Source organism: Thalassophryne amazonica, chromosome 13, assembly GCF_902500255.1.
Source record: "Thalassophryne amazonica chromosome 13, fThaAma1.1, whole genome shotgun sequence".
NCBI lineage: Eukaryota > Metazoa > Chordata > Actinopteri > Batrachoidiformes > Batrachoididae > Thalassophryne > Thalassophryne amazonica.
The window spans coordinates 28,351,054-28,376,863 of NC_047115.1; the positions used below are offsets into that span (position 1 = coordinate 28,351,054).

At 40.8% G+C, this 25,810-nt stretch overlaps 1 protein-coding gene across 1 annotated transcript in view; it reads left to right on the plus strand.

Moving 5' to 3' along the window:
* The first annotated feature begins 1,697 nt into the window (after window positions 1-1,697).
* zranb1b (zinc finger, RAN-binding domain containing 1b) overlaps window positions 1,698-25,810 on the plus strand; it is a 31,039-nt gene continuing 6,926 nt past the window's right edge. Inside the window, 5 exon segments of the mRNA XM_034185322.1 lie at window positions 1,698-1,812; window positions 7,186-8,227; window positions 16,369-16,556; window positions 22,296-22,449; window positions 24,644-24,715. Coding sequence (XP_034041213.1) covers window positions 7,261-8,227; window positions 16,369-16,556; window positions 22,296-22,449; window positions 24,644-24,715 — 1,381 coding nt within the window. The 5' untranslated portion in view covers window positions 1,698-1,812; window positions 7,186-7,260.

Sequence of the window (25,810 nt, forward strand, 5' to 3'; positions counted from 1 at the left end):
TGCTTGTGTGCGCTGCGTTTTACCTGTCCACATCAAGTCCTACCAAGTTCTGAAAGTGACGCTAAGATATCAGGTAGTTGTTGTTGTCCATTCGGCTGCTCCTGTTTTTGCTCTGGGTCACCACAGCGGATACAGTCAGAACCGCATTGGTATTTGGCACTAGTTTTACGCCAGATGCCCTTCGCTGGTGTTCCAAAGAGGTCTCCCATCCAAGTACTAACCAGGTCCTGCACTGCTTAGCTTCTAAGATCTGATGGGATCAGGCTTACACAGATAGTCTGGCTTCAAATTCAGCTGTAGTTGAAGAGTTGATGTGTCGCCATGATAATAAATAAGTATATCATTCCAGTGGACAAGGCAAAGAGACTGTAAAAATAACTGAGTGATCTGAAACCACTCATGCAAGAGACAATGTCAATATTTGAGACGGTGATGCCAAGAACGAGGACCAAATCCAGGGTATTTCCACTAATGTGAGTCGATTTGCTGGAATCCTTACATCTATAATGTCCATGAATGATTTGCAGAGGGGGGTCAGAAGGCTTGTTTATATGAATGTTGAAGTCACCAACAAGCAGAATGTTATCACCTCGGGTAGCCAAGTTAGAGATAAGCTCAACCAAATGGATGCTCTGTGTGACATCCTGAAGATTTTTCAGGACAAACACTAAGTTGCTGTGCTTGATGGTCAGTGGTACTGCGAGTGCTGTGCAGAGTGGTTTGGGAATATTTTGAGATTTGCTAAAGAATGTTGCTGGGAAAAAGAACATATTGTCACAAAATTACATTATGGCTGCAGAATTTACTAATTTGCATTACAAATAACATTTAAATATGCTCAGGTATTGCAAAAGTAAAAAGTGGATTCCATTTTCTTGTATGGAACATTCCACATGAGCATCAATGTGCAAAACCTATTGTCAACACTGGAGTGGGATGGGCTTGTAAATAAAAAAGAGTGGCACCCGTGCGTAAATCCGCCCTTTTAAAATGACCTGGTCCAGTTTGCATTATGCTGCAAATGTAAGCGAAGCACCATCTCTCGGAATGTGTCAGTGTGATCGCGAGTAATAACTCAGCGTCACATGTGTTACTGCAGACTGTTTGCTGCAGTATTTTTGCGATGACATCATCCTCTTATCGCATGAGGGCGAATACCACGTGGTTGGCTGCCAGATCTGCTTCAAATTATAAAGCACGGATGAAAAAAACTTTTTATTTATTTATTCATTTTTTTTTTACTCTAGTTGTTTATATCACCTTGAAGAAAGTGGTATGGATTTGATTTTCTCAGCGCCGTTTCAGACTGTTTTGCTCGCGTAAAAAAAAAGAAAAAAGAAAGTATAATCTGATTGGCTGGTTGTGAAGGAACACACAAAAATGAGCCAATCAGCGGAAGCGGCAGATCCAGGTGGTAAATCCTGCTCGTGCTTCTCTTCTGACTCGGAGTCGGCGCAGCTTTCTGCTGCCGCCATTAAAATCCTATCTGCTGGCTGTTTGGAAAATCGGTACGAACAATGAATTAAAGCGTCAAAACGGACGGCCGAGGGACGGGACTCCGGGGTGGGGGGTGGGGTGACGGGTCTGCTTCACTTAACGGACTTTTAGCTTCAATCCTCGGCGGAGTTTTAGCAAATATGCGGCTGATTTCGACCAAGTGAGAGAAGAGCCCGAGTTCGGATCGGAGTGGGTTCCCTCTGGTCCGGCGTGGGGGAGGGTGGGGGAGGGAGGGGGGGGGGGGACCGGTGGAGTGGAGTGGGGGGTGGGGGCGCTCTGTGGAACGGAGGAGTGTAAACACACAGCACGGCAAAGGTAAGAACACGGACCGGACTCGAACATAAAACTGTTTTGCTGTCATTTAAATAGGCCCGTTTAGCCCAGCTAGCTCTCTGGCTAGCTGTCAGCTTTCAGTCCCGCTGCTCAGTCACCGACAAATTCCTCACGGAGGTGACTTCTTTTTTTTTTTTTTTTTATTCTAGCGACTTCACGAATATTGACTATAAGTGAAAGGGGCTTTGTGTTAATTTAGATGTTGGGAGCACACTTTATTATTATTTTTTTATGTTTATTTATTTATTTATTTTTTAGTTGGACATTGCTTTTCACGCAGCTTTCGGGAGGGGCGGGGCGTCAGGTCTCACTAATAACGTGTTGGTAAACTTGCGTGGCGTGGAGGTAAACAAAGCAGAACCCACTCTTTATGTTTTACGTCTGGTTGAATATCTTCACGGTGCAATCGTGACACGGTTGAATCATCCTGTTTTTAAAATGTTGGTAATAGGGATTGGGGGCCAATTCAATTCAGGACCCAGTCATGCGCCTCCCTGTTGGGTGTCCGGTTTCATCCGTTCCCGTCTCTTGTTACCAGGCTCGGTTGTAGGACACTTCTGGCTGGTGTGTCTGTAACTTTACTGTAAGTCCGTATAGTGCCACTTTGTAAGAGAAACACTGAGGTTCCTTAGCTACATGTACAGTCAAGTCCGTAGCTGGACAGTGACACAGTTTTACAGCGAGTGCAACTTTCTGCCTGTTGCATCACCAGTCAGATTTATGGTGGAGTGAGCAGACGATGATTTTCATACATGCAAACCGATCTTGTGCTCGATCTAGGGTTGAGTCTCTCATGTACCTTTTGATAAACTAGCTGAAATTTCATGCCTTCTTTGTAAGAAAGGCCATTGTTACTGATACAGTATCATACACAAGTTATATCCCATGGATACATAAACTACCCAACATCATTGTTTATGCATAACCCTAACTTCCAGTCTAACTGGAACATGTTTTAAGCTTGAAATTCATCGTTTGACTCTACAGCTTCAAGACCACGATGTCCTTCTATATCTTGCAATACAGGGCTGGTGTCGCAGACCGAGCGGTCCCCTCCTAAAAATCGGTCTGCCTTGCTTCACTGCGCATGTGTCATTTCGGACCACAGCAGCACGTCTGAGACGGAGTCTCTTCACCCAAAGCAATTAAATGGTTTAATGGGATTATTAACCATCATATGATAAAGGTAAAACCTCTTAAATCATCACTCTTAAAGTCAGTTTTTAGCAGGAACTCGGCGAAATTCCGTGACGCTTTGAAATGGTGACACACAGTGAACGCATCAGCTAGTAGCCCATTTAGCTGCGGCGCTCTGATCGCTTCCTCCATCTTTTATGATGAAATAATGCTGAATTTATGTGGAAATGATTGTTGTACAAAAGCTTCAGATATCTGTCGCTGAGATAGATGATGACTGGAGTGCAGTTTGAAGCAGAAATGAGATGATAATCTGTGAACCGCGGCTAATGACGCATGTGCAGTGGAGGTGGGGCAGGCCGATTTTTAGGGGGGACCGTTCGGTCTGCGGCACCGATGTTAAGGGTCCGAGGTTGCCTTGAGCTATGCAGAAAGAGATTTAATGATCGCTTTAGTCATTTTTTACATTTTTTGTTTCAGGTTTTTTTCTTGGGGTCATCCCCCGCAGCAGATCTTCTAGTGATACATGTATCAATTTGGCACAGGTTTTATGCCAGATGGTCTTGCTGACTTAGCTTTAGATGTGGATGAATAATGTCAATTGAAATGGCAGTTTATGTGGCTTGATTTGTCACCTAGAAGCGTGACGAAGTGCTAGTGACATGCACACGAAGACATGCATGTACACACACAATTTCCAGTGTTGCTAAAAGGTAGGTCAGTGGACCAGTGGATAAATAAAGAGCTGGGTTGACCTGGGTTTGAATCCTACACATGCTACCTGTCTGCATCCTTGTAAATGTGTACCAGCCTTGATTGGGGAAGTAATATGCATTGGATTAGCGTCCTGTTTAGGGGAGTCATAGACTCTCATACACTTCACGCTGTGGAATCCGGAGATCAGCACTGGCACCTGTATAGGCCTCAGGGCCTATATAGAAGTGGAGTAGAGGAGGATTTTCTTAAAAAGAAGACCTGAAAGTTCACCTACAATTTGCCAGAAGGTACATCTGAGATGCAAGCCTAGATTTGATGTTTTAGTGAAAGAAGACCCTCCTCTATACCACTTAATCATGAAGCTTTATAACTGGAGATACAACACGCAGAATTTGCACTCTGCACAGTTTCTCCAATCACAGCTACAGAAGGCTAAAACTTTTTGTGGGTTGTCTGGGTATCTTGGTGGCTTTCCTCACTCTTCTCCTTCTTGCACAGCCACTCAGTTTTTGAGAACTGTCTACTCCACACAAATTTACCATAGAGTGCCATAATGTTTGTATTTCTTCATAACCTACGTAAATAAAGTTCAAGACATATTCAGTGACTTGGAAATGTTCATGTATCCATCCCCTGACTTGTCTGAAGAAAACTGGCAATTAAACTGATCGTTTACAAGTATTATACCAAAGGGGCTGATTACTTATGCAACCCATCATCTTGGCTTTTATATTTTTAATAAATTTATATCAGGTTGTAGAGATTTACTTTCAGTTTGAGTTTAAGGAAGATATTAAAAATAATTTATATTGAGAAGCCTGGTTTACTTTTTGTATTTGAAATGCCATAAACAAATTAAAAAAGTGAAATACCAAGGGGTTCAGTACTTTTGCAAGCCACTGTATTTCTGCGGTAACGTAAATATATTTTTGTTTGTGCCAGGGGCTTCCTTGTAGATCAAATTGTGTCTTCAAGAACATGTACTTTAAGGTGTGTTACCCAGAGTATGCACAAATAAAGTTCTGTCTAATCTAATCTCACCTAAATGAAGTATTGGACCTGTATGGTTTGGCATTGAACATATAACCTTCTGGTCACAAGCCCTTCTCTCTAGCATCTGAGTGGGTTGAATGCCCATTTTGAATCACTTTTCCACGATGAACTGCTAAACTACATGCATTAAAACAGAAAGGCAACATACGAGTAGATTCTTTATTTCCCAGTATCAACAGACAATTTACACGTTTATATTTAATCCTTCAGTTGTTCAGTTTTATCTTCTGACCAAAAATGAACAACACCAGTGTTAATTTTGGACCAGACCAAGAGCATTATATGTAGGTTCTTGATGCCATTCATTTTTTTTTTCCACAGTGATGTTTTCACATCTAGCTACACCTGTAAGTAAGTACAACTTTCCCTGTCAAGAGCAGGTACACATTTCCAGGCTTGGGTTTGTATGAGGAGTGGGCTTTTGTGAAATGCTTGAATTAACCTGACATTGCTACAGTTGTTGATTTTGTATTCATTTTGGGCATAACATGCTGAAAGCTCCTTAACACCTGAGCAGGAAGCATTTTTTTTGTTTAGCTTGTAATGACTTTAAATTATTGGAATTACTTCTGAACACCTCCATAATCAGCCACCATATTCATCTGCTTCAGTAACTATATTTGTATGAAATATTTCATTCTGAATAGAATACAGACAGAAATAAATCTTTCTGTTTGCTGAATCCATAGTTATTATTGACGTTGTAATAAAAATTAGGGCTGAAACGATTAATCGAGTAATTCGATTACAAAAAATGTTCGAGGCAAATTCTTTGCCTCGAGGTTTTGTTTAAAGCTGTAGTACATATGCCAGGCCCGTAGGTGGCGATGTAATGCTCCTACAAAAAACAGAAGAAGACCATAACTAATGTAAGTGCTAATCAGTGTAGCAGGCGACACTCCAAGTTTTCAAACCTGCACGCTGAGTAAAATAAAGCCTTTTAAGAGAAAGGGTCTGCTCTGATTGTCTGAAACGGACTTATTATGCATTTAAAGTAAAGCAGTGTGTTTGTATATTTAAAAAAAAAACACCGTTTGCTCCACTGGCTGCTCTCCACCGCCACAGATGAAGCAAAAGGATGTGTGATTTAAATGAATCATGTTTAACTATTCCCCCACAAAAAATGCCTATATTCAGATTTGATAGAGTTTTTATCAACAGGCTGTACAGTTAATTTATCAGTGCAGCTGTTGTGGAAACGCTGAACTCCACGGCCATTTTTCAAAGGCTTTGTTATTCGCCAAGTATCCACAGAATACAAGGAATTTGACTTCGATTTGAGCTGCACTCTCTCTGTACGGCATGTATAAATATACACTAAACACTGAATAAATCACAGTAATAAAAAGTGCAAATGAAATGTGCAATACGAGGAAAAAAAAGAATGTCCTGTCTGCAAACTGAAGATTTCACAAATCACCTGGACTTATGGTTTGGCAAAGCTCCGAAACTCTTAACAATGTGAAAAAATAAATAATTACCTGGGAAAACGGAGAGAGGGAACATCCTAAATTAAAAATCTGTATGATGGCACAGCAACATTGTGCCTTTCCATAGGAAGAGCCCTGCCACTACTATATTGTTTAAAAACACCAAAGTACTTTTTATCCGATTAATTGATAGAATACTCGATTCCAAAAATAATTAGATAGCTGCAGCCCTAATAAAATGCAAGATAAATGCACATATTTATATATGTCGCTCAAAAATATCAGCTTGGCTATTTTGGTGCAGAGTAGTTCTTGTTGACCCTCGCAATTTTATTTCAACCTTATATAAACATTTTTTAGTTTTCACTCATCAAACTGTAGCAGGAGAAATTTTATCTTAATAAAGAGAAAGTTCCGCCTGTGGAGAAGAATCTGATCTGGTGTTTACATGACTAATATTTCTGACCTACCAGTGTGTAAAAGGATTGAAACACCTTTGTCAAACTGACCAAATTTCTGAGCAGATCCAGATGTGGTGGGTGTGTGTGGTCTTGCATTGGGGTCTCCAACTCTGCTTCTGGGGAGCACCTGCCCTCCATTTTCTTCTGACTACTTGCTCAACTCATATCTGATTAATTAACTCTGGATTTTTGCAACTCTTGTTTGGCTGAGCACACCCACTCGGTTGAGTTAATTAGCAGTGAGTGGAGTAGGCAGAGTTAGAAAATATGCAGGGCAGCTGCAGGAGCAGGGATGGAAAGCCCTGGTGTATATCCTCCTCATGTCTAGCTCCTTCAGATGACTTATGTTGTCCTTTGGGGCTGTATAAATAAAAATAGCTTTCACTTTAATTGAATTTTTTCTGTTTGAAAAGTAGACTGTTTTTCCAAATATTGAGTTTAATATATGTTCTTGTAGAACACCCCCCCCCCCAAAAGAAGTATATGCAAAATCAATTTGTTGGGTGTAACATTAAGGCATTTTGGTAAACTGTTCTTTACTATTCTTTGCACCCTAGAGTGCTGCATTTTGTGTGATCTCCTTTAAAGTGGACCTGCCGAGCTGAGAGCCCCTCTGAACGGCAGGAGCGACGATGACTGAGCTGGCTGCTAAGTGGACTTGTGAATACTGCACCTACGAGAACTGGCCGTCGGCCATCAAGTGCACCATGTGTCGTGCCCAGCGGCCCAGCGCGGGTGCTATCATCACTGAGGAGCCGTTCAAGAGCAGTCCTGCACTCAATGCCAGTCTGCACCAGTGGGACCCAGCAGCCCTCGGGAACTGCCCATCCCAGGGCAGTACTAGCTTACTTATTTGCCCGGACTCCAGTGCACGACCCCGTGTCCGTATTGCTGATGTACCCGAGACAAGTAGCAAGTGGTCCTGCCACATGTGCACTTACCTGAACTGGCCTCGTGCTATACGCTGCACTCAGTGTCTGTGTCAGAGACAACAGGCTCAGCAGCAGCAGCAGCAGCATGGGCAGCATACAACACATCAAGGACATCATACCCAGCAGCCACGGAGTCCCACAGAGTCACCTCAGACCTCAGGGTCTGGATGCCGCTCAGCACTTCCAGCAACCACTACAGACCCATGTGAGGAATATAATGACCGAAACAGGCTAAACACTCGGGCACAACACTGGACCTGCACTGCCTGCACTTATGAGAACTGGGTCAAGGCACTAAAATGTGTCGTATGCGACTACCCCAGGCCTAACAGTCTTCTAGCTGAACCCATTGAACTGGCCACTGGACCTGAGAGCAAACAGCCTTCCTCAAAAATTAATGAACAGGACAGGGACAACCGGAGGGGTGTTGTTGGGCAGGTAGTTGGGGGATTGGTTAGTGGGGGAGGAGGCTGCAGCAGCAGCCAGAGGAGATCTCCCCCAACCTCCAGATCGGAGTCGGACTTAAACATGGACTTTCAGAGGATCGAGCTGGCATCAGGAGCTGGAATTGGGGGCAAAGAGGAGTTGGAGGTGGACTTCAAAAAACTGAAGCAAATTAAGAACAGGATGAGACGGATTGATTGGTTGTTCCTCAATGCCTGTGTTGGTAAGTTTCACAAATGGATAATTGAAATGAAATGTTTTTGACTTTTCCAAGGCTTTTTTCTTATTGTGAGGTGGACAGTCACCTAAAAGATGCAAAATTGTATAGCAGGCATCCAGCTCTAACAGCAGAAATAGATTTCATTGACTTTGTGTAAATTTTTTATATGGTTTCTACTCTCTAAAAGGATATCAGTGTAGTCTCACATTATGTAGATTATTTGTCTCCTGCTATTTACTGATTTTGAAGTACAGAGATCTTGGAAATCTTCTCCAATCAGCTTGCGTAAAACTCTCCTACAGAAGCAGAAAGTGACCGGCCACCCACACTGTAGAGTGGTGAAGGAGGAGTGGAAGTGAAAATGAACAGCTAGTGATTCATTTTTCTCTCACACCTTCTCACTTCTTCGCCTTCCTTTCCCTCTACTACTTGGATGTTGTTCAGTACGCTCATGACAAACAATTCTTCTTGGTCTGCTGTGTAATGTTAAGTGCGTCACATGTGTAGTAAAGTTGTGTGTGTGTTTTTCTTGGTGTTGCATTCCCCAAATTAATAAATCATCAAGTCTTGCGGTCAGAGAGCAGTCTTATTTTAGATGGCTGCAGCAGGGATTATTCCTGGTCCTATTTGGGGTTTGTAACGACATATGATGGACTGTAATGCTGGTGTGATTCCTCAGAGCATATCTTAAGTCAGATTTCAGAGTATCAGAATTCAATGTTAACATGATGAAGAGTCCCTCAAATATGCTCACACGATTGTGTTATCCATAACTTTTAAAATTGCAATGAAAATGAGCATTTATATCCATATATCAATTTAATGCTCTTCGTTTACTGAACTTGGGTCAGTAAGCAGTGATGTAAGGCAAGGACTGCATTTCTTTGGCATACAGTCTTTTTGGAGGATCCTTGGGTACCGTTGTAATGACTTTGTGTCAGATGAGCAGTTACGTTGGGAGACTTGGATGTGAACGATCACGGGGGGGGGGGGGGGGGGGGTAGTAAATGTACAAGGTTGCATCATAGAACTTGTAGAATTGGCATTGAATGGTAATGGAATTACAGTGACAGCAAAATCTGGCCATATTCTACATTGCCATTTAAGAATTTGCTCTGATTGTAATTCAGGTACTGTAGAATTACTCAAATGAGCTTCCTGTGAAGGCAGATCATTGTAACTGTTCATGGTCTAATATTTCGTATCGCACACCCTTATTTGCAGTCTGATTTTTTTTTTTTGTTTTGTTTTTTTTTTTTAGATTGCACTGCAACAGGTTCACAAAATTGTTGGTCTTAGTTTTGGTGTAATCCTATTTTTCTTTAGTGTCCATCAAAGGATTTGTGAATACAGTGCTGAGTGCAGGGCTGCAGGCACACTAAGTTTTGTGCAGAAAGTGGTTGTAATCCCTTGCAATCATCATTCTGCACTGCTGTTGTGGAGTTTCTCTGTTCATCTCTTACTGTACTAGCCAGCCTCAAATGGCACAGTGAGTCCTTCCACCCACATCATGTCTCTCTTGCTTTCTGCCTCTCTCACCCACCAATTATACAGCTGAGCATTGTGTGTGGTCTTTTAAACAAGAACAAAAGCTCAACTGTGTTTAATGTTGACCAAAGTATGAGAGACTACGACGTGGGTGTGTATGGAGTGTGCTTGGAAAGAGATGAATTCTATGAACCCATAACACTCTAGCTCTCCTGTAAAAACTAGCATTGGGGAGGTGGTGGTCTAGTGGTTAAGGTGTTGCACTGTGCACAATTTCTCCAATCACAGCCACATAAGTCCATAACTTCTCCTGGGTTGTCTGGGTGTCTTGGTGGCTTACCTCACTCTTCTCCTTCTTGCACAGTCACTCAGTTTTTTAGAACTGTCTACTCCATGCAGATTTACCATAAAGTGCCGTACTGTTTGTATTTCTTTGTAATTAATGTAAATAAAGTCCAAGACATATTCAGTGGCAGCTTTACCATCAGAGAGCCTCGTCCAAAATTACCACAAAAGACTCCAAGCTGTTGTTGATGTTAAAGGGGCAATACACAGTATTAAGAACAGGGGTATGTAAACTTTTGATCAGGGTCATTTGGGTAGTTCTCTTGTCATTTTGATTTAAAAAGAGGAAACAGTTGTTTGACAATAAATGGTTTCACCCAGCCACTAACCATGAGTAAAAAAAAAAGTTTTTGTCAGTCATTCATATTCTCTTAAAAATGGCCAATTAAGCAAAAACTTTGCCAGGGTATGTAAACTTTTGAGCACAACTGTACGCCAGTGCCATATACTGTTGTATACACGAAATTATGGAACTGTATTGAGTCCTGGTTGGCAACCATGCCTGCACCTCTTGACAGTAGCCATCTCTCTTCTGCAGTCATTGAAATATAGCCATCCTCTTGGCCATTGGGGCCCTCAACACTGAGCCACCTGTGAGCTGGATCCTGCCCAGAGAAACATGCCAAAATGTTGTAGCTGAAGTTGCTCACAATGCAAGTGATACTCCTTATCCTAAATTTCCCAAGTAACCATTTCTTTGACACAGAGTCATTGCAGTCATATCCCAAGTATTTCCAAAAAGACCTTCAGTGACATCCATTTGCGACATACCTTCATCACCTTAGGTCACGGTTAGTATCTGTCTCACAACCACACAGTAAGATGGGAGACACAAGGACCCTAAGGACTTGGAGCTTTGTTTTCGTGAAAGGTATTTTACTTTGCAAAACGCCTCTGTCCAGTGACCTCACAACTCCATAAGCTGTTAAAGACACCTCTCAACTTCAAATGCTAAGGACCCAGAGACATGAATGTCACAGCCAAGATGAGTGAATGTCTCTACATGTTCAACACTTTGACTGCATACATATACAATTCTGATGGCTGTATCCAAGAAGTTATTGGAAGTCTGGACCAGATCTGATTATAGCAATTGGCATTGGCCTGATCAAGACCTTTTAAATTGATCTGTAAGCCTATTATATTTATGAAATGCTGCATTCTCTCTCACTCTACTTCATCAGCTTTAGCCAGTGCTCTATCAAAGCTTGCTGCAAGCTCATCAGCAGTGCTGCGGTAAATGTTTTAAAAGCATATTTAATGCTTCACTTCAAATATGCACCAAGTCAGTTTCTAACAGATGTGTATGTGATACTCTTCTTTTCAGCTGGTCAGGTGCTGCTTTTTAACATGAAAACGAGTGTTTGAAGCAATTTTGGACAGCTGAATAATTACTGCAGATGTGGTGAAGGAGACAGCCAGGAAGGTGTTGGGTGGGACATCTGGACAGTGGAAGGAATTCAAGGAGACTTTGTGGTGGAACTAAGATGTTCAAGAAAGTGTAAGGAGAAAGAGGTTGGCAAAAAAGAATTGGGATTGTCAGAGAGATTAAGGTAGCCTAGAGTACAAAGAGATGCAGCATAAGGTGAAAAGAGAAGTTGCAAAGGCTAAGGAAAACACAAACAGCAAGATGTACAGCAAATTAAACATTAAGGGAGGTAAGAATGACTTGTACCGATTGGCCAGACAAAAGGGCCAAGCTGGAAAAGATGTGCAGCAGGTTAGGGTGATAAAGAATGCAGATGATATTGTGCTGACAAGCAAGGAAAGGGTGTTGAGAAGGTGGAGGGAATATTTTGAGGAGCTGATGATTGAAGAAAATGACAGAGAGAATGGATCATGTGGAGAGAGTAAATCAGGAAGTGCAAGGGATTAGTAAGGATGAGGTGATGGCAGCTATGAAGAGGATGAATAGTGCAAAGACAGTTTGTCCACATGACATTCCACTGGAGGTATGTAAATGTTTAGGACAAATCACACTGGCATTTCTAACAAGATTGTTTAATAAAATCTTGGAAAGTGAAAGGATGTCTGAGGAGTGTAGACAAAGTGGTTCCAATTTTTAAGCATAAGGGTGATGTGCAAGCTGTGCTGCAGATAGGGATGGGACTGATCCGATCTCGGATCGTTATCGGGTTCTGATACTGACGTAATTCACGTATCAGAAAATACCGATCCAACCCGCGGCATTTTCCAATACCGGAGAAGAGCCACTGTGAATCCTCTCAACTGCTGTTGTTTACTGCCGAGCGGGAGGAGGAGAGGGGGAGGTTTTCTGAAGCCGGCTGTTTGATACAACCCCTGGCAATAATTATGGAATCACCGGCCTCGGAGGATGTTCATTCAGTTGTTTAATTTTGTAGAAAAAAAGCAGATCACAGACATGACAACTTTCTGGCTTTAAGAAACACTATAAGAAATCAAGAAAAAAAAAATTGTGGCAGTCAGTAACTGTTACTTTTTTAGACCAAACAGAGGGAAAAAATATGGACTCACTTAATTCTGAGGAATAAATTATGGAATCACCCTGTAAATTTTCACCCCCAAAACTAACACCTGCATCAAATCAGATCTGTTCGTTAGTCTGCATCTAAAAAGGAGTGATCACACCTTGGAGAGCTGTTGCACCAAGTGGACTGACATGAATCATGGCTCCAACACGAGAGATGTCAATTGAAACAAAGGAGAGGATTATCAAACTCTTAAAAGAGGGTAAATCATCACGCAATGTTGCAAAAGATGTTGGTTGTTCACAGTCAGCTGTGTCTAAACTCTGGACCAAATACAAACAACATGGGAAGGTTGTTAAAGGCAAACACACTGGTAGACCAAGGAAGACATCAAAGCGTCAAGACAGAAAACTTAAAGCAATATGTCTCAGAAATCAAAAATGCACAACAAAAGAAATGAGGAACAAATGGAAGGAAACTGGAGTCAACGTCTGTGACCGAACTGTAAGAAACCGCCTAAAGGAAATGGGATTTACATATAGAAAAGCTAAACGAAAGCCATCATTAACACCTAAACAAAAAAAAAAAAAAAAACAAGGTTACAATGGCTAAGGAAAAGCAATCGTGGACTGTGGATGACTGGATGAAAGTCATATTCAGTGATGAATCTCGAATCTGCATTGGGCAAGGTGATGATGCTGGAACTTTTGTTTGGTGCCGTTCCAATGAGATTTATAAAGATGACTGCCTGAAGAGAACATAAATTTCCACAGTCATTAATGATATGGGGCTGCATGTCAGGTAAAGGCACTGGGGAGATGGCTGTCATTACATCATCAATAAATGCACAAGTTTACATTGATATTTTGGATGCTTTTCTTATCCCATCAATTGAAAGGATGTTTGGGGATGATATCATTTTTCAAGATGATAATGCATCTTGCCATAGAGCAAAACTGTGAAAACATTCCTTGCAAAAAGTCACATAGGGTCAATGTCATGGCCTGCAAATAGTCCGGATCTTAATCCAATTGAAAATCTTTGGTGGAAGTTGAAGAAAATGGCAAGGCTCCAACCTGCAAAGCTGATCTGGCAACAGCAATCAGAGAAAGTTGGAGCCAGATTGATGAAGAGTACTGTTTGTCACTCATTAAGTCCATGCCTCAGAGACTGCAAGCTGTTATAAAAGCCAGAGGTGGTGCAACAAAATACTAATGATGTGTTGGAGCGTTCTTTTGTTTTTCATGATTCCATAATTTTTTCCTCAGAATTGAGTGATTCCATATTTTTTTCCCTCTGCTTGGTCTATAAAAGTAACCGTTACTGACTGCCACAATTTTTTTTTCCTGATTTCTTATAGTGTTTCTTAAAGCCAGAAAGTTGCCATTTGAAATGACTTTAGTTTTGTGTCATGTCTGTGATCTGCTTTTTTTCTACAAAATTAAACAACTGAATGAACATCCTCCGAGGCCGGTGATTCCATAATTTTTGCCAGGGGTTGTAGAGCTCTCTTCTGCAGTGTTCTAGCTGCGGTTAGCGGCAAATTTCTGCCCAGCTATTGGGTTCAAAGTGTCTATTCATTGAGCACGGATTTTCTGAAAAATTAACTGAATTGTTGCTAAAAATCTGTGCTAAAAGTTAGAAGCTTCACTGTCCCGGGTTGTAAAACACTGAAAAGCCAGCTCAGCGTGCAGCCGAGGAGGAGCTGAACAGAGATTCTATCCGCTAAAAGGGAAAAAGTCTCCATAAAACTCCTGTGCGTGAGCGTTGCTGATGATACATTTATTTTACAATTGAAAGGCTTTGTGTTTCCCAAAAGTTAGAAGTTTGCGCAGCGTGAAAACAGCGAGAGGAAGAAAAGAGAGAGACGGAGGGAGAGAGAAAGCGAGTGAGTGAGAGACAGACAGAGAGGGAGTGAGACAGAGACAGACGGACAGAGAGAATGCTGTCTTTTCTCTTTAAGTCTATAAAAATAAGGCTATAAAAGGGTATCAAAAAATCAAAGTACCTCATTATTTTACCAAAACATCAAATCTCGGCTTTCATCTTGGGTACACCTTCTGGCAAATTGTAGCTCAACTTTCAGGCCTCCTTTTTAAGAAAATCCTCACATAAAATCAACAATAATGATAATAATAATATTAAAGCAAACAGAGCTCTGGTATCGGATCGGAAAAGTATCAGTATTGGCAGATATCCAAATTCAGGTATCGGGATCTGAAGTGAAAAACTGTGGATTGGTGCCTCTTTAGCTACACTTAAGCAAAAAGGGCTTTACACAAGGTTAACAAACTTGTATTTACATAATAATTTTGTTCTCTTTTCATTTGGCTTAAACCCAAAATGTTCTAACAATGAAGCTGTGGAGTGGACCATTGAAATTATGTCCTTTTGGATTTGTTCTTCTACACTTTCAGTTCAGAATTATGCAGTTATTGAGGAAAAGCATGTACGGTAGTGTTCAGAATAATAGTAGTGCTATGTGACTAAAAAGATTAATCCAGGTTTTGAGTATATTTCTTATTGTTACATGGGAAACAAAGTACCAGTAAATTCAGTAGATTCTCACATATCCAACAAGACCAAGCATTCATGATATGCACACTCTTAAGGATATGAAATTGGGTTATTAGTAAAGAAGAGTAGAAAAGGGGGTGTTCACAATAATAGTAGCATCTGCTGTTGACGCTACAAACTCAAAACTATTATGTTCAAACTGCTTTTTTACACAATCCTGTGAATCACTAAACTAGTATGTAGTTGTATAACCACAGTTTTTCTTGCAAATAAATTAGCTTCACACAGGCGTCTTCTAACTGTCACAGCACTTACAGGTAACTCCAGACTGTCTTTGATCATCCTGGAGCTGATCAGTGGGTGAGCCTTTGCCATTCTGGTTATTCTTCTATCCATTTTGATGGTTGTTTTCCGTTTTCTTCCACGCGTCTGTTTTTTTTTTTTTTTTTTTGTCCATTTTAAAGCATTGGAGATCATTGTAGATGAACAGCCTATAATTTCTTGCACCTGCGTATAAGTTTTCCCCTCTCCAATCATCTTTTTAATCAAACTACGCTGTTCTTCTGAACAATGTCTTGAATGTGCCATTTTCCTCAGGTTTTCAAAGAGAAAAGCATGTTCAACAGGTGCTGGCTTCATCCTTAAATAGGGGACACCTGATTCACACCTGTTTGTTCCACAAAATTGACAAACTCACTGACTGAATGCCACACTACTATTATTGTGAACACCCCCTTTTCTACTTATTTTTTTTACTAATAGCCCAGTTTCATAGCCTTAAGAGTGTGCATATCATGAATGCTTGGTCTTGTTGGATTTGTGCGAATCTACTGGTACCTTGTTTCCCATGTAACAATAAGAAATAAACTCAAAACCTGGATTAATCTTTTTAGTCACATAGCACTACTATTATTCTGAACACTACTGTATTGGCCTCATGTAACCAGTTATCTTCATTTTAACCTTTACCTTTTTTTGTCCTTTCCAGAGTTGAAGCATGTTTCCCTCTCTAATATTTAATAAATTTTGATTTGTACAAGCCATTTGTGTTTTTAGCGCAGGATTGTCTTGTGTCTTGTCTTTGCTTTGTGTCTGACCCACTCAGTGTTTAACAAAGTGATCAGTATCCTGTAGTACAGTAATTCAAATGACCTAATGTGATGTTAGAATGGCTTCAAGTAAAAAAAAAAAAAGGATCACTGCAAATGTAGTAAGTTTTGAATTAAATACAAGTTCAGTGCCTCAGTGTAAACTGCGAACTGTCTCATTAGTTTTATTATTAATTATTTAGAGTTGGGTAGAAAAAAAAGAATCTCTTGATCTTTCTTCACCTTTGTGTGACAGGTGTGGTGGAGGGAGACCTGGCAGCTGTGGAAGCTTACAAGTCATCGGGAGGCGACATTGCACGGCAGTTAACATCAGACGAGGTGCGCCTGTTGAATCGGCCCTCTGCATTTGATGACGGCTTCACATTGGTTCACCTTTCTATCCGTTTCCAGAGACAAGACATGCTGGCCGTGTTACTCACTGAGGTTAGTAGTGACAACCAGTAGCTAAGGCGCCCCACCCCTTCCCCCATGGAAGGTACGGTCTTGGATTAAAGTATGACTGCAGCAGTGTCTGCGTCAGGGAGGAAGCAAGGCTTTCATGTAAAGTCTCTTAATCTCAGCATCTGACGATATCAACTGGGTTGACTCACAAAGGTGACTGCCACATGAGGCTTGCAGATGCTGGTCACCCTGTGTGCTTATTTACAAAAGCCAAATATACACTCAACAAAAATATAAACGCAACACTTTTGGTTTTGCTCCCATTTTGTATGAGATGAACTCAAAGATCTAAAACTTTTTCCACATAAACAATATCACCATTCCCCTCAAATATTGTTCACAAACCAGTCTAAATCTGTGATAGTGAGCACTTCTCCTTTGCTGAGATAATCCATCCCACCTCACAGGTGTGCCATATCAAGATGCTGATTAGACACCATGATTAGTGCACAGGTGTGCCTTAGACTGCCCACAATAAAAGGCCACTCTGAAAGGTGCAGTTTTATCACACAGCACAATGACACAGATGTTGCAAGATTTGAGGGAGCGTGCAATTGGCATGCTGACAGCAGGAATGTCAACCAGAGCTGTTGTTCGTGTATTGAAAGTTCATTTCTCTACCATAAGCCGTCTCCAAAGGCGTTTCAGAGAATTTGGCAGTACATCCAACCAGCCTCACAACCGCAGACCACGTGTAACCACACCAGCCCAGGACCTCCACATCAGCATGTTCACCTCCAAGATTGTCTGAGACCAGCCACTCGGACAGCTGCTGAAACAATCGGCTTGCATAACCAAAGAATTTCTGCACAAACTGTCAGAAACCGTCTCAGGGAAGCTCATCTGCATGCTCGTCGTGCTCATCGGGGTCTCGACCTGACTCCAGTTCGTCGTCGTAACCGACTTGAGTGGGCAAACACTCACATTCGCTGGCGTTTGGCACATTGGAGAGGTGTTCTCTTCACGGATGAATCCTGGTTCACACTGTCCAGGGCAGATGGCAGACAGCGTGTGTGGCGTCGTGTGGGTGAACGGTTTTCTGATGTCAATGTTGTGGATCGAGTGGCCCATGGTGGCGGTGGGGTTAGGGTATGGGCAGGTGTCTGTTATGGATGAAGAACACAGGTGCATTTTATTGATGGCATTTTGAATGCACAGAGATACCGTGACGAGATCCTGAGGCCCATTGTTGTGCCATACATCCAAGAACATCACCTCATGTTGCAGCAGGATAATGCACGGCCCCATGTTGCAAGGATCTGGACACAATTCTTGGAAGCTGAAAATGTCCCAGTTCTTGCATGGCCGGCAAACTCACCGGACATGTCACCCATTGAGCATGTTTGTGATGCTCTGGACCGGCGTATACGACAGCGTGTACCAGTTCCTGCCAATATCCAGCAACTTCGCACAGCCATTGAAGAGGAGTGGACCAACATTCCACAGGCCACAATTGACAACCTGATCAACTCTATGTGAAGGAGATGTGTTGCACTGCATGAGGCAAATGGTGGTCACACCAGATACTGACTGGTATCCCCCCCAATAAAACAAAACTGCACCTTTCAGAGTGGCCTTTTATTGTGGACAGTCTAAGGCACACCTGTGCACTAATCATGGTGTCTAATCAGCATCTTGGTATGGCACACCTGTGAGGTGGGATGGATTATCTCAGCAAAGGAGAAGTGCTCACTATCACAGATTTAGACTGGTTTGTGAACAATATTTGAGGGAAATGGTGATATTGTGTATGTGGAAAAAGTTTTAGATCTTTGAGTTCATCTCATACAAAATGGGAGCAAAACCAAAAGTGTTGCGTTTATATTTTTGTTGAGTGTAAGATACGAGACACTGTATTTAATAAATTGGAAGTCATGCTCTGTATTATAAAAGGAGGAGGAGAAGAAGAAGGGCCTTTATTGTCATGGTCCTCTGCATTTAACCCATCCTACTTAGACACAGCCATAGTCCGACGCCAGGGGAGCAAATCCAGATGTAGACCCACTGCCTTGGTCAGGGGCAGATACTAATGAGCATGTTTTTGATAGCAGCAGGAAGCAGGAGTGCCGGGGAGAACTAGGGCTGTCACGATTAGGAATTTCTGGAGACGATTAATTGTCAGACAAATAATTGCGATTGACGAATATATTGTCTATTTTTTTTTTCCCTTCTTTATATTCTACTATTGTAGTATAATTACACAACTCTGGAAGAACGTTTGGCTTCTGTGAGTGGAGAAACTGGGAATGGTGCAACATTTTTATTTTTATCTTCATTTTACATACAGTCCCAACTTTTTCTGAATTGTGGTTGTTTCTGTTGCATTTCTGAAATTGTTTCTCCTCATCAGTCACGTTTTGTGCTTAAACACTGCATTAAGCCCATATTAAACAAATAAATACCTTTGGAAAGTAACAGCTGTTAAAGTTCAGAGTTCTCACCTGCTTTTTGTGATCTGTGCATCTGAACATCACCACAGCTTCTCCATGTCAGGGTTTTTTTTTTTTTTTTGGTTTTGTTTTGTGGCTCAGTTCATTCATATATTCTCAATTTTTAAATATGTTTTTAAAGCTGTTTGATTGTTTATTTCATCTCATGATCTCATAAATTCAGCATACGACGCGCACATGGTGTGAACAGGACGGTAACGGCAGAATCACACCTTTAGAGAAAGTTCAGAGAGAAGTAAAAGCAGCTCCACGTTTTGTTTTTTTTTTTTACTTGTTCACCTGTCACTCGGGTTAAAATCCTCTTTCTGCTCCGCGCTCGCTGCGCACTGATGGTTCTCAGACTGTAAGTGTCGCGCCTGCACTCAGGAATCTCCCTCACAGACACCCCCTCCCTCGCAGTCTGCAGCCTGTTGACTTCCGCGCGCCTTCGCGCACACACAGACACACACCGACAGCTCTGCATTTTAGACGGCTTTTGAAGAAGACGGCCACTGTTTAATCGGCCGTCTTATCCAAACGGCAGGACGGATCACTCTTCAGCCTCCATGTTATTGTCCGGCCTTAAAATGAGAGCGAGGCTGCAGCACAATGACGTCAGATTCTGAGTCGTTTTATGCTTTGTGGATAAAATAAATAATTCAAGGTAATCGCGAATATGAAAAATAATCGCGATTGACAAATATTGTAATAATTGTGACAGCCCTAGGGAGAACATGCTAACTCCACACAGAAACGAACTGGGCCTGGGTGGAATTGAACCCCAGACCTTCTTGCTTTGAAGCAAGAGCGCTAACCACTGAGCCACTGTGCTGCCGTCCTGTTAGCAGTTTTTTTTTTTTTTTTTTATTGTTGATGGGTTTTTTCCAGGCTTTTGTAATTTTAGTGACATTTGTTTTGTGTGCCACTTACAGTAACAGATTTTGTGTATGAGGTTGGTTGCAGCGGTCTTACTGTCAGCACTGTTATCCCAGATTATCTGTAAACAGACCTCTCCTCCTACGCTCCATACACTGTCCCTCCTCCCCCTTTGTCATGACGGTAACTTGTGTAGGATTAATGGAAATAAAATTGGCTCCTGATGAGCTTGCAGATCACAGCGACAGTGCATCTGGTTGTTCAGCCTGTGATTATGATGGACCAGCGTGTTCAGTGTATGAAATGTGCTGTATAAATAAACTTGCCTTGCTTTCATATTATATTTTGGGATGGTGCGTGTTGATCCATAGGATCAGTATTGTGATCACTGCTTGAAAATTTTCTAGGTGCTCAGTGTCTCAAGCTTTATTTGTGGATTTTATGGAAGATCCATGACTGGGCTTATCCAAGCATTCTGTGAAGAACCGCTATAGAAAAGCTGTTATTAGCTGTGTTTCATGACTGTAAATCATAGAACTGCAGGAGTGTGACCATTCAGTTGACTGGTCAAAATGCACAGCAGAATGTGAATTTTGCTCAGCCTGCCATTATTTATTTATTATCCTCTGTGTCCGTGACACGGCGATAGCAAGGTATTGTTTTCACTTGCGTTTGTGTGTCTGTGGACAAGATAACTCTGAAGCGGCTGCATGGATTTCCTTCAAACGTGGTGCAAATATTATTTGGATGGATATCTAGAGGTGACTCTATTTTGTGGGTTGTAGTTTGGGCAATGTCACAGAAAGCATGGTCCAAAAGATGTTTTGTTTTTGTTGTTGTGGTGTGTGTGTGTGTGTGTGTGTGTGTTTTTTTTTTTTTTTTGTATAGCTCAATAACCAAGAAACCTAGATGGATGAGCTAAAGCATATTTTGATCAACAAAGTATTTGTGATTGATTGGTATGAATGACTTCATAATGAAGTCGTGTTGAAGTCATACTTGGTCTAAAAAAAAAAACACCATGACAGACGTGGATATATTTATACATTTATATGATGGTGTGTGAAGTGCGCATCAGCCCTCTCAAGCCTTTCATTTTTAATATTCTCTAGGAGTGTGCTGTGCGGCAATATTCATTCATTCATTTACTATTGGAAAAAAAAACAGTATTTGGTGTTTTTATTTATTTATTTATTCTGCATTCCTATACTGGAACATATTTAGTATTTATGCATAAAAATATAATGGGACATCATTGTACATTACACTATACGTGAATGGCAACCACTACTAGCCTCAGTCAAAAGTCATTAAGTCAGCCAAAACCTTTTCCACCAGGAAGCATCCAGTGTTATGGAGATTTATTTATTCATTCTTTTGTTTTTGTTGTTGTTTTTAAATGGCTTCACCATGAACCTTTCATGAGCACGTTTATTGTGCAAAAGACTGAGACAGAATTTTGGACTCCCACTTTGATTCTAATTTGTTTGTCCCTACAAAGACATGCATTATTAAACAGACATGCACAGCTTATCAGTTTTGCTAATATAAAATGCACCGCATCTAAATGTGGAAAAAAAGGCTGAATAATTTCTTATTGTCTGCAGGGGCTGCACTGAATTTCTAAAGGTGCTCTTCATCGCATTATCTTCAGAGAGAAATTGAGTGGGTGGCAGCACTCACTGTTTCATATAGTATGAAGCTGGTGAGCACAGTGAGCGACCAAGAGGGGGAAAAATACAACATTTCTTACTTTCTTGTATTTCAAACAGTTAGGAATCTGTCTGCAAGCTTCTTTTTTTTTAAATTCTATATTTAAACATGCCTAGATGACTTTCCAGCTGAGCATTCTTCATTCTGAATTTAAGCTTTGATTCTTGTTTATATCTCTCTTTCTTTATGGGGGAAAAGGCTTCTGGTGCAACATTGCCAATACATAGCACTGTGTCTCATCACATGTCACTTTTACATCAACACGCTTATGGGCATGCACATAAGCACTGAGTATAAAATCCACAACTGCAGTAATTCTTTTGTTGGACTGTGCACTGCTTTGTGTTATGTAGAAGATAAGGCAGTCCATGTTAAACAACTTGGATTGATGGCCATAAAAAAAAAATCTGATCAACATACGTTTATGAAGCATTTTGTTAGTGGCATTCATAGTGTAATCAATTTCAAAATGAATATTACAGCCTGGATTTATATTGTTTTATTTATATTGTTGTTTTTTTTTTACATGTGCATCCTTGTGTGCAATTACCTATATTCTTAGCCTGAATCTTCTACTTCTAGTTCAGCTGATTCTTCATATGTTGCTCCTTTTTATATCTTCTTGTTTTTATTCATAGCTGTGTCAGTTTGTTTCACTGTTGGCCTACATGTTCAGATTCCTCCCTTCATTCTGTGTTTGCAGGTGTCCCAACAGGCAGTTAAGTGTATCCCAGCCATGGTGTGTCCTGAGCTGACAGAACAGATCCGTCGTGAGGTAGCAGCCTCTCTTCATCAGCGCAAAGGAGATTTCACCTGCTATTTCCTCACTGACCTGGTAACCTTCACTCTGCCTGCAGGTCAGCACATTCTCTGTGTTGTTATTCAAATATGTCAGTGTTTCCCCATACATAGGCACAGTAAGATACAATCCAAATTTCACTTTTTTTTTATTTTTTAAGTCAGTCATGTGATTTTACTGCACATGCAGACCATCCAAACTTGCAGAGTTTTTTTTTTTGTCACTCTCCTTTGGTTTCACACTTTATACATGTTTTTTGAAGGAAGATGAGCATCTTAACTGTGGCATCTACTGGTTTTAAGTGAAGCCTGCTGGCATTTTGCTATGCAGTTGGTTTTCTGCCAGAGTTATGGTATATTTTTGACATTCAGTTATGTAGTTTGGAAAATTACTATACACAAGTTACGAGCCATTGTTTTGTTGCTTCTGCTGATGTTACATGCAGTTTTTCTCTGATGGTTGTGTGTATGAAGAATCGGCAGCAGCTGTGGCAATGTTGAATTTGGGTGAACTTTGTGTGCATTGGTTTTATAAAAAGCAGCTGTGGCAAAGTTGAATTTGGGTGAACTTTGTGTGCATTGGTTAAAAAAAAAGCAGCTGTGGCAAAGTTGAATTTGGGTGAACTTTGTGCATTGGTTTAAAAAAAAAAAAAGCAGCTGTGGCAAAGTTGAATTTGGTTGAACTTTGTGCATTGGTTTTAAAAAAAAAAAAGCAGCTGTGGCAAAGTTGAATTTGGTTGAACTTTGTGTGCATTGGTTTAAAAAAAAAAAAAAAAGCAGCTGTGGCAAAGTTGAATTTGGTTGAACTTTGTGTGCATTGGTTTAAAAAAAAAAAAAGCAGCTGTGGCAAAGTTGAATTTGGTTGAACTTTGTGTGCATTGGTTTAAAAAAAAAAAAAAAGCAGCTGTGGCAAAGTTGAATTTGGTTGAACTTTGTGTGCATTGGTTTAAAAAAAAAAACTGCAGTGTATATCACTCGATGTGTTGTGGTGCGGGTTTGGGAGTCCCGAGTATATAATATAATAAGGGAACTGTTAATTTGGCTCACTGTCTGTAGATTATCTTGTGTGCCCAGCCTCAACTTGAGTCTTATAATTATATGTTCACCGGCATTTTATAGACCGAAACGTTGAGTCAGCTAATTGTAAATAATCAACCGATGAATTGATGGCAGAAATAGCTGTTAGTTGCAGCCCAGTTTTGAGGCAGAGATGAATGTAGCCTAACTAAACTGATGAATTTTGAGCCAAGAGTTGGAGAAAAAAATATTTGATCTTCTTTCCTTTACAGTTGGGATGCTGTGGACTAAACGTAAAATCTGTGGTGTCTGTACTCAGTTGTTCGTTGGCCCACAGCCTAGCTGTTCACCATATTTCACTGAAATCTGTGAAGTACTTTTCTGCAAACTAAAAGATAAAAAGATGAACAGAACCTTGGTATAGATAATTACCTGGACATACTCGGTTGTGCACAGCATGAATTCCACAAGTTGTTGTCATGCCGCTTTAGTATTTTCTCTCAAGAGCCTTCTGCTTTGTAGCTGGAAATGCTGCCAAGTGTGTGATGGAATGCTTCTTTTGTTTACTTGTGGTCTATGAAACTGCTTGTTTGGATGTTGATGGGTCATAATGCTGCGGTTTTCTGTGTCCAACAGCCAGACATTGGAGGCTACTGCAATGGGTCATGATTTGGACATTGTTCTCGCATGCCGAGTATACCAGCCCGTTAACGATGCATGTCTGCTGGAAACGGCTATATTTGTCATCTTTGTAGATGTCTTTGTTTAAAAAACATTAAATAAATATGTGCAGATGAAATTTCTTTTATCGTGTCTAATGGTTGTTATGATTTAGTCTGTTGCTGGTAGCTTAGTAAGGATTATAGTTGTGCAAGGAACAATACAGACCTTGGCTTCCGGCCACTATAGAAAGCCATTTTGTTCAGTTGCACAAAGTCGATGCTTTCATTTATTTTGGCTGAAGAATGAGCTGTTGTTGACTCGGGCTCTCGGCATGCAGAGGAGTCACTGGCTTTTACAGAAAGAACAAAACACGGTGGCTTAAATGGAAATAAACCAGCAAATGCGTATATTTTATTTAGTCCTCATGATTCTATTATGACTGGAGACAAATGCATTTATGAAATGAAATGTGAATGTAATTAAGCTTTTACTTTCTCTCCACATTTTTTCTAGTTGCAATTTTTGTTCAGTTCGAAGTGTTTCAATTGCAGCTTTTGTTTGTTTTTGTTGCAGACATCGAGGACTTGCCCCCAGCAGTTCAGGAAAAACTGTTTGATGAGGTGCTGGACCGTGACGTACAAAAAGGTGGAGAAATACTTACGCTGTTATCTTGATATCTTACTCTTGCAGTAATGTCCATTGCTTACTTTGCTTAATTAAACTTGGATTTGATCTGAGAGAGAGAAAAACCAGATCCAAGATGCCAGGGATTATCTGGCAGCTTTGCAATTGGAGGGAGCCCCTCAGATACAGTGTAGTAACTGGAAGGCTGCCGAACACTGGCAGCGTTATGTTACATGTATATTTCATCTTGCCAACTCCGTGTTCTCTCCACCTGCTTGTCTTTTTGCCAAGTGGTTTTTATCATGTTATACTTGTCTCTACTAATCAGCCTAATTACATTTTAGAAGTTTCTGTGATCCTCTCTGAATAATTGCCTGCAAAAATAACTCGGTCGCACATTCTGCAGCACTCTATTTATATTTAAGTGTACTGATGAAATAATTAAGTTTTCAGTCTTACAAACTACAGACTGAAGCGGTTTGTCCACCTCCATGCTTTCTTTCTATCGGTTGTTGACCTCCACATGCCTTTTTGTCTATTCATCTTTATTCCTCAAATATAATTAGTCAAAACCGATTGTGTGAGAGCACAAAACTTTGTGTAACAACAAGACTGTTTAATAAAAAATTGTTTACACTTTAGCTGTCACTTTAGCCAGAAACTAATGCAACATGTCCAAGAGAACAGGAACCTCCTTCTCTCATTTCAGTTAAATGGATTAAAGTCACACGGGGTGACCCGACAGAATGCAACACATTACATACACATGAAATCAGTATGTGTCTGTGTCGTGTGCTTTCAGCCTGTGTGCACAGTGATCATGCTAATGTGTGCTGTGATGTCATGCAGACAACATTCACAACATGGCTACACCCAAAGTGGATACTGTTGGTGACGGTCTCTTAATTTCTGCGCTATCTCCAACAGCTTCTGTTAGTCAGCGTCGAAGTAAACTGCAACAACAACGACAACAACATTGGGGGGGGGTCAACAGTGGATTTCAAGACATCTGGACAACGGACAATTGTGTCGACTTTGAAAAGGATATTTCAAGACAAAATTTATATAAAATAGAAGTGGATTTTTTTTTTTTCAGTTTCTTGGTCCATTTAACAA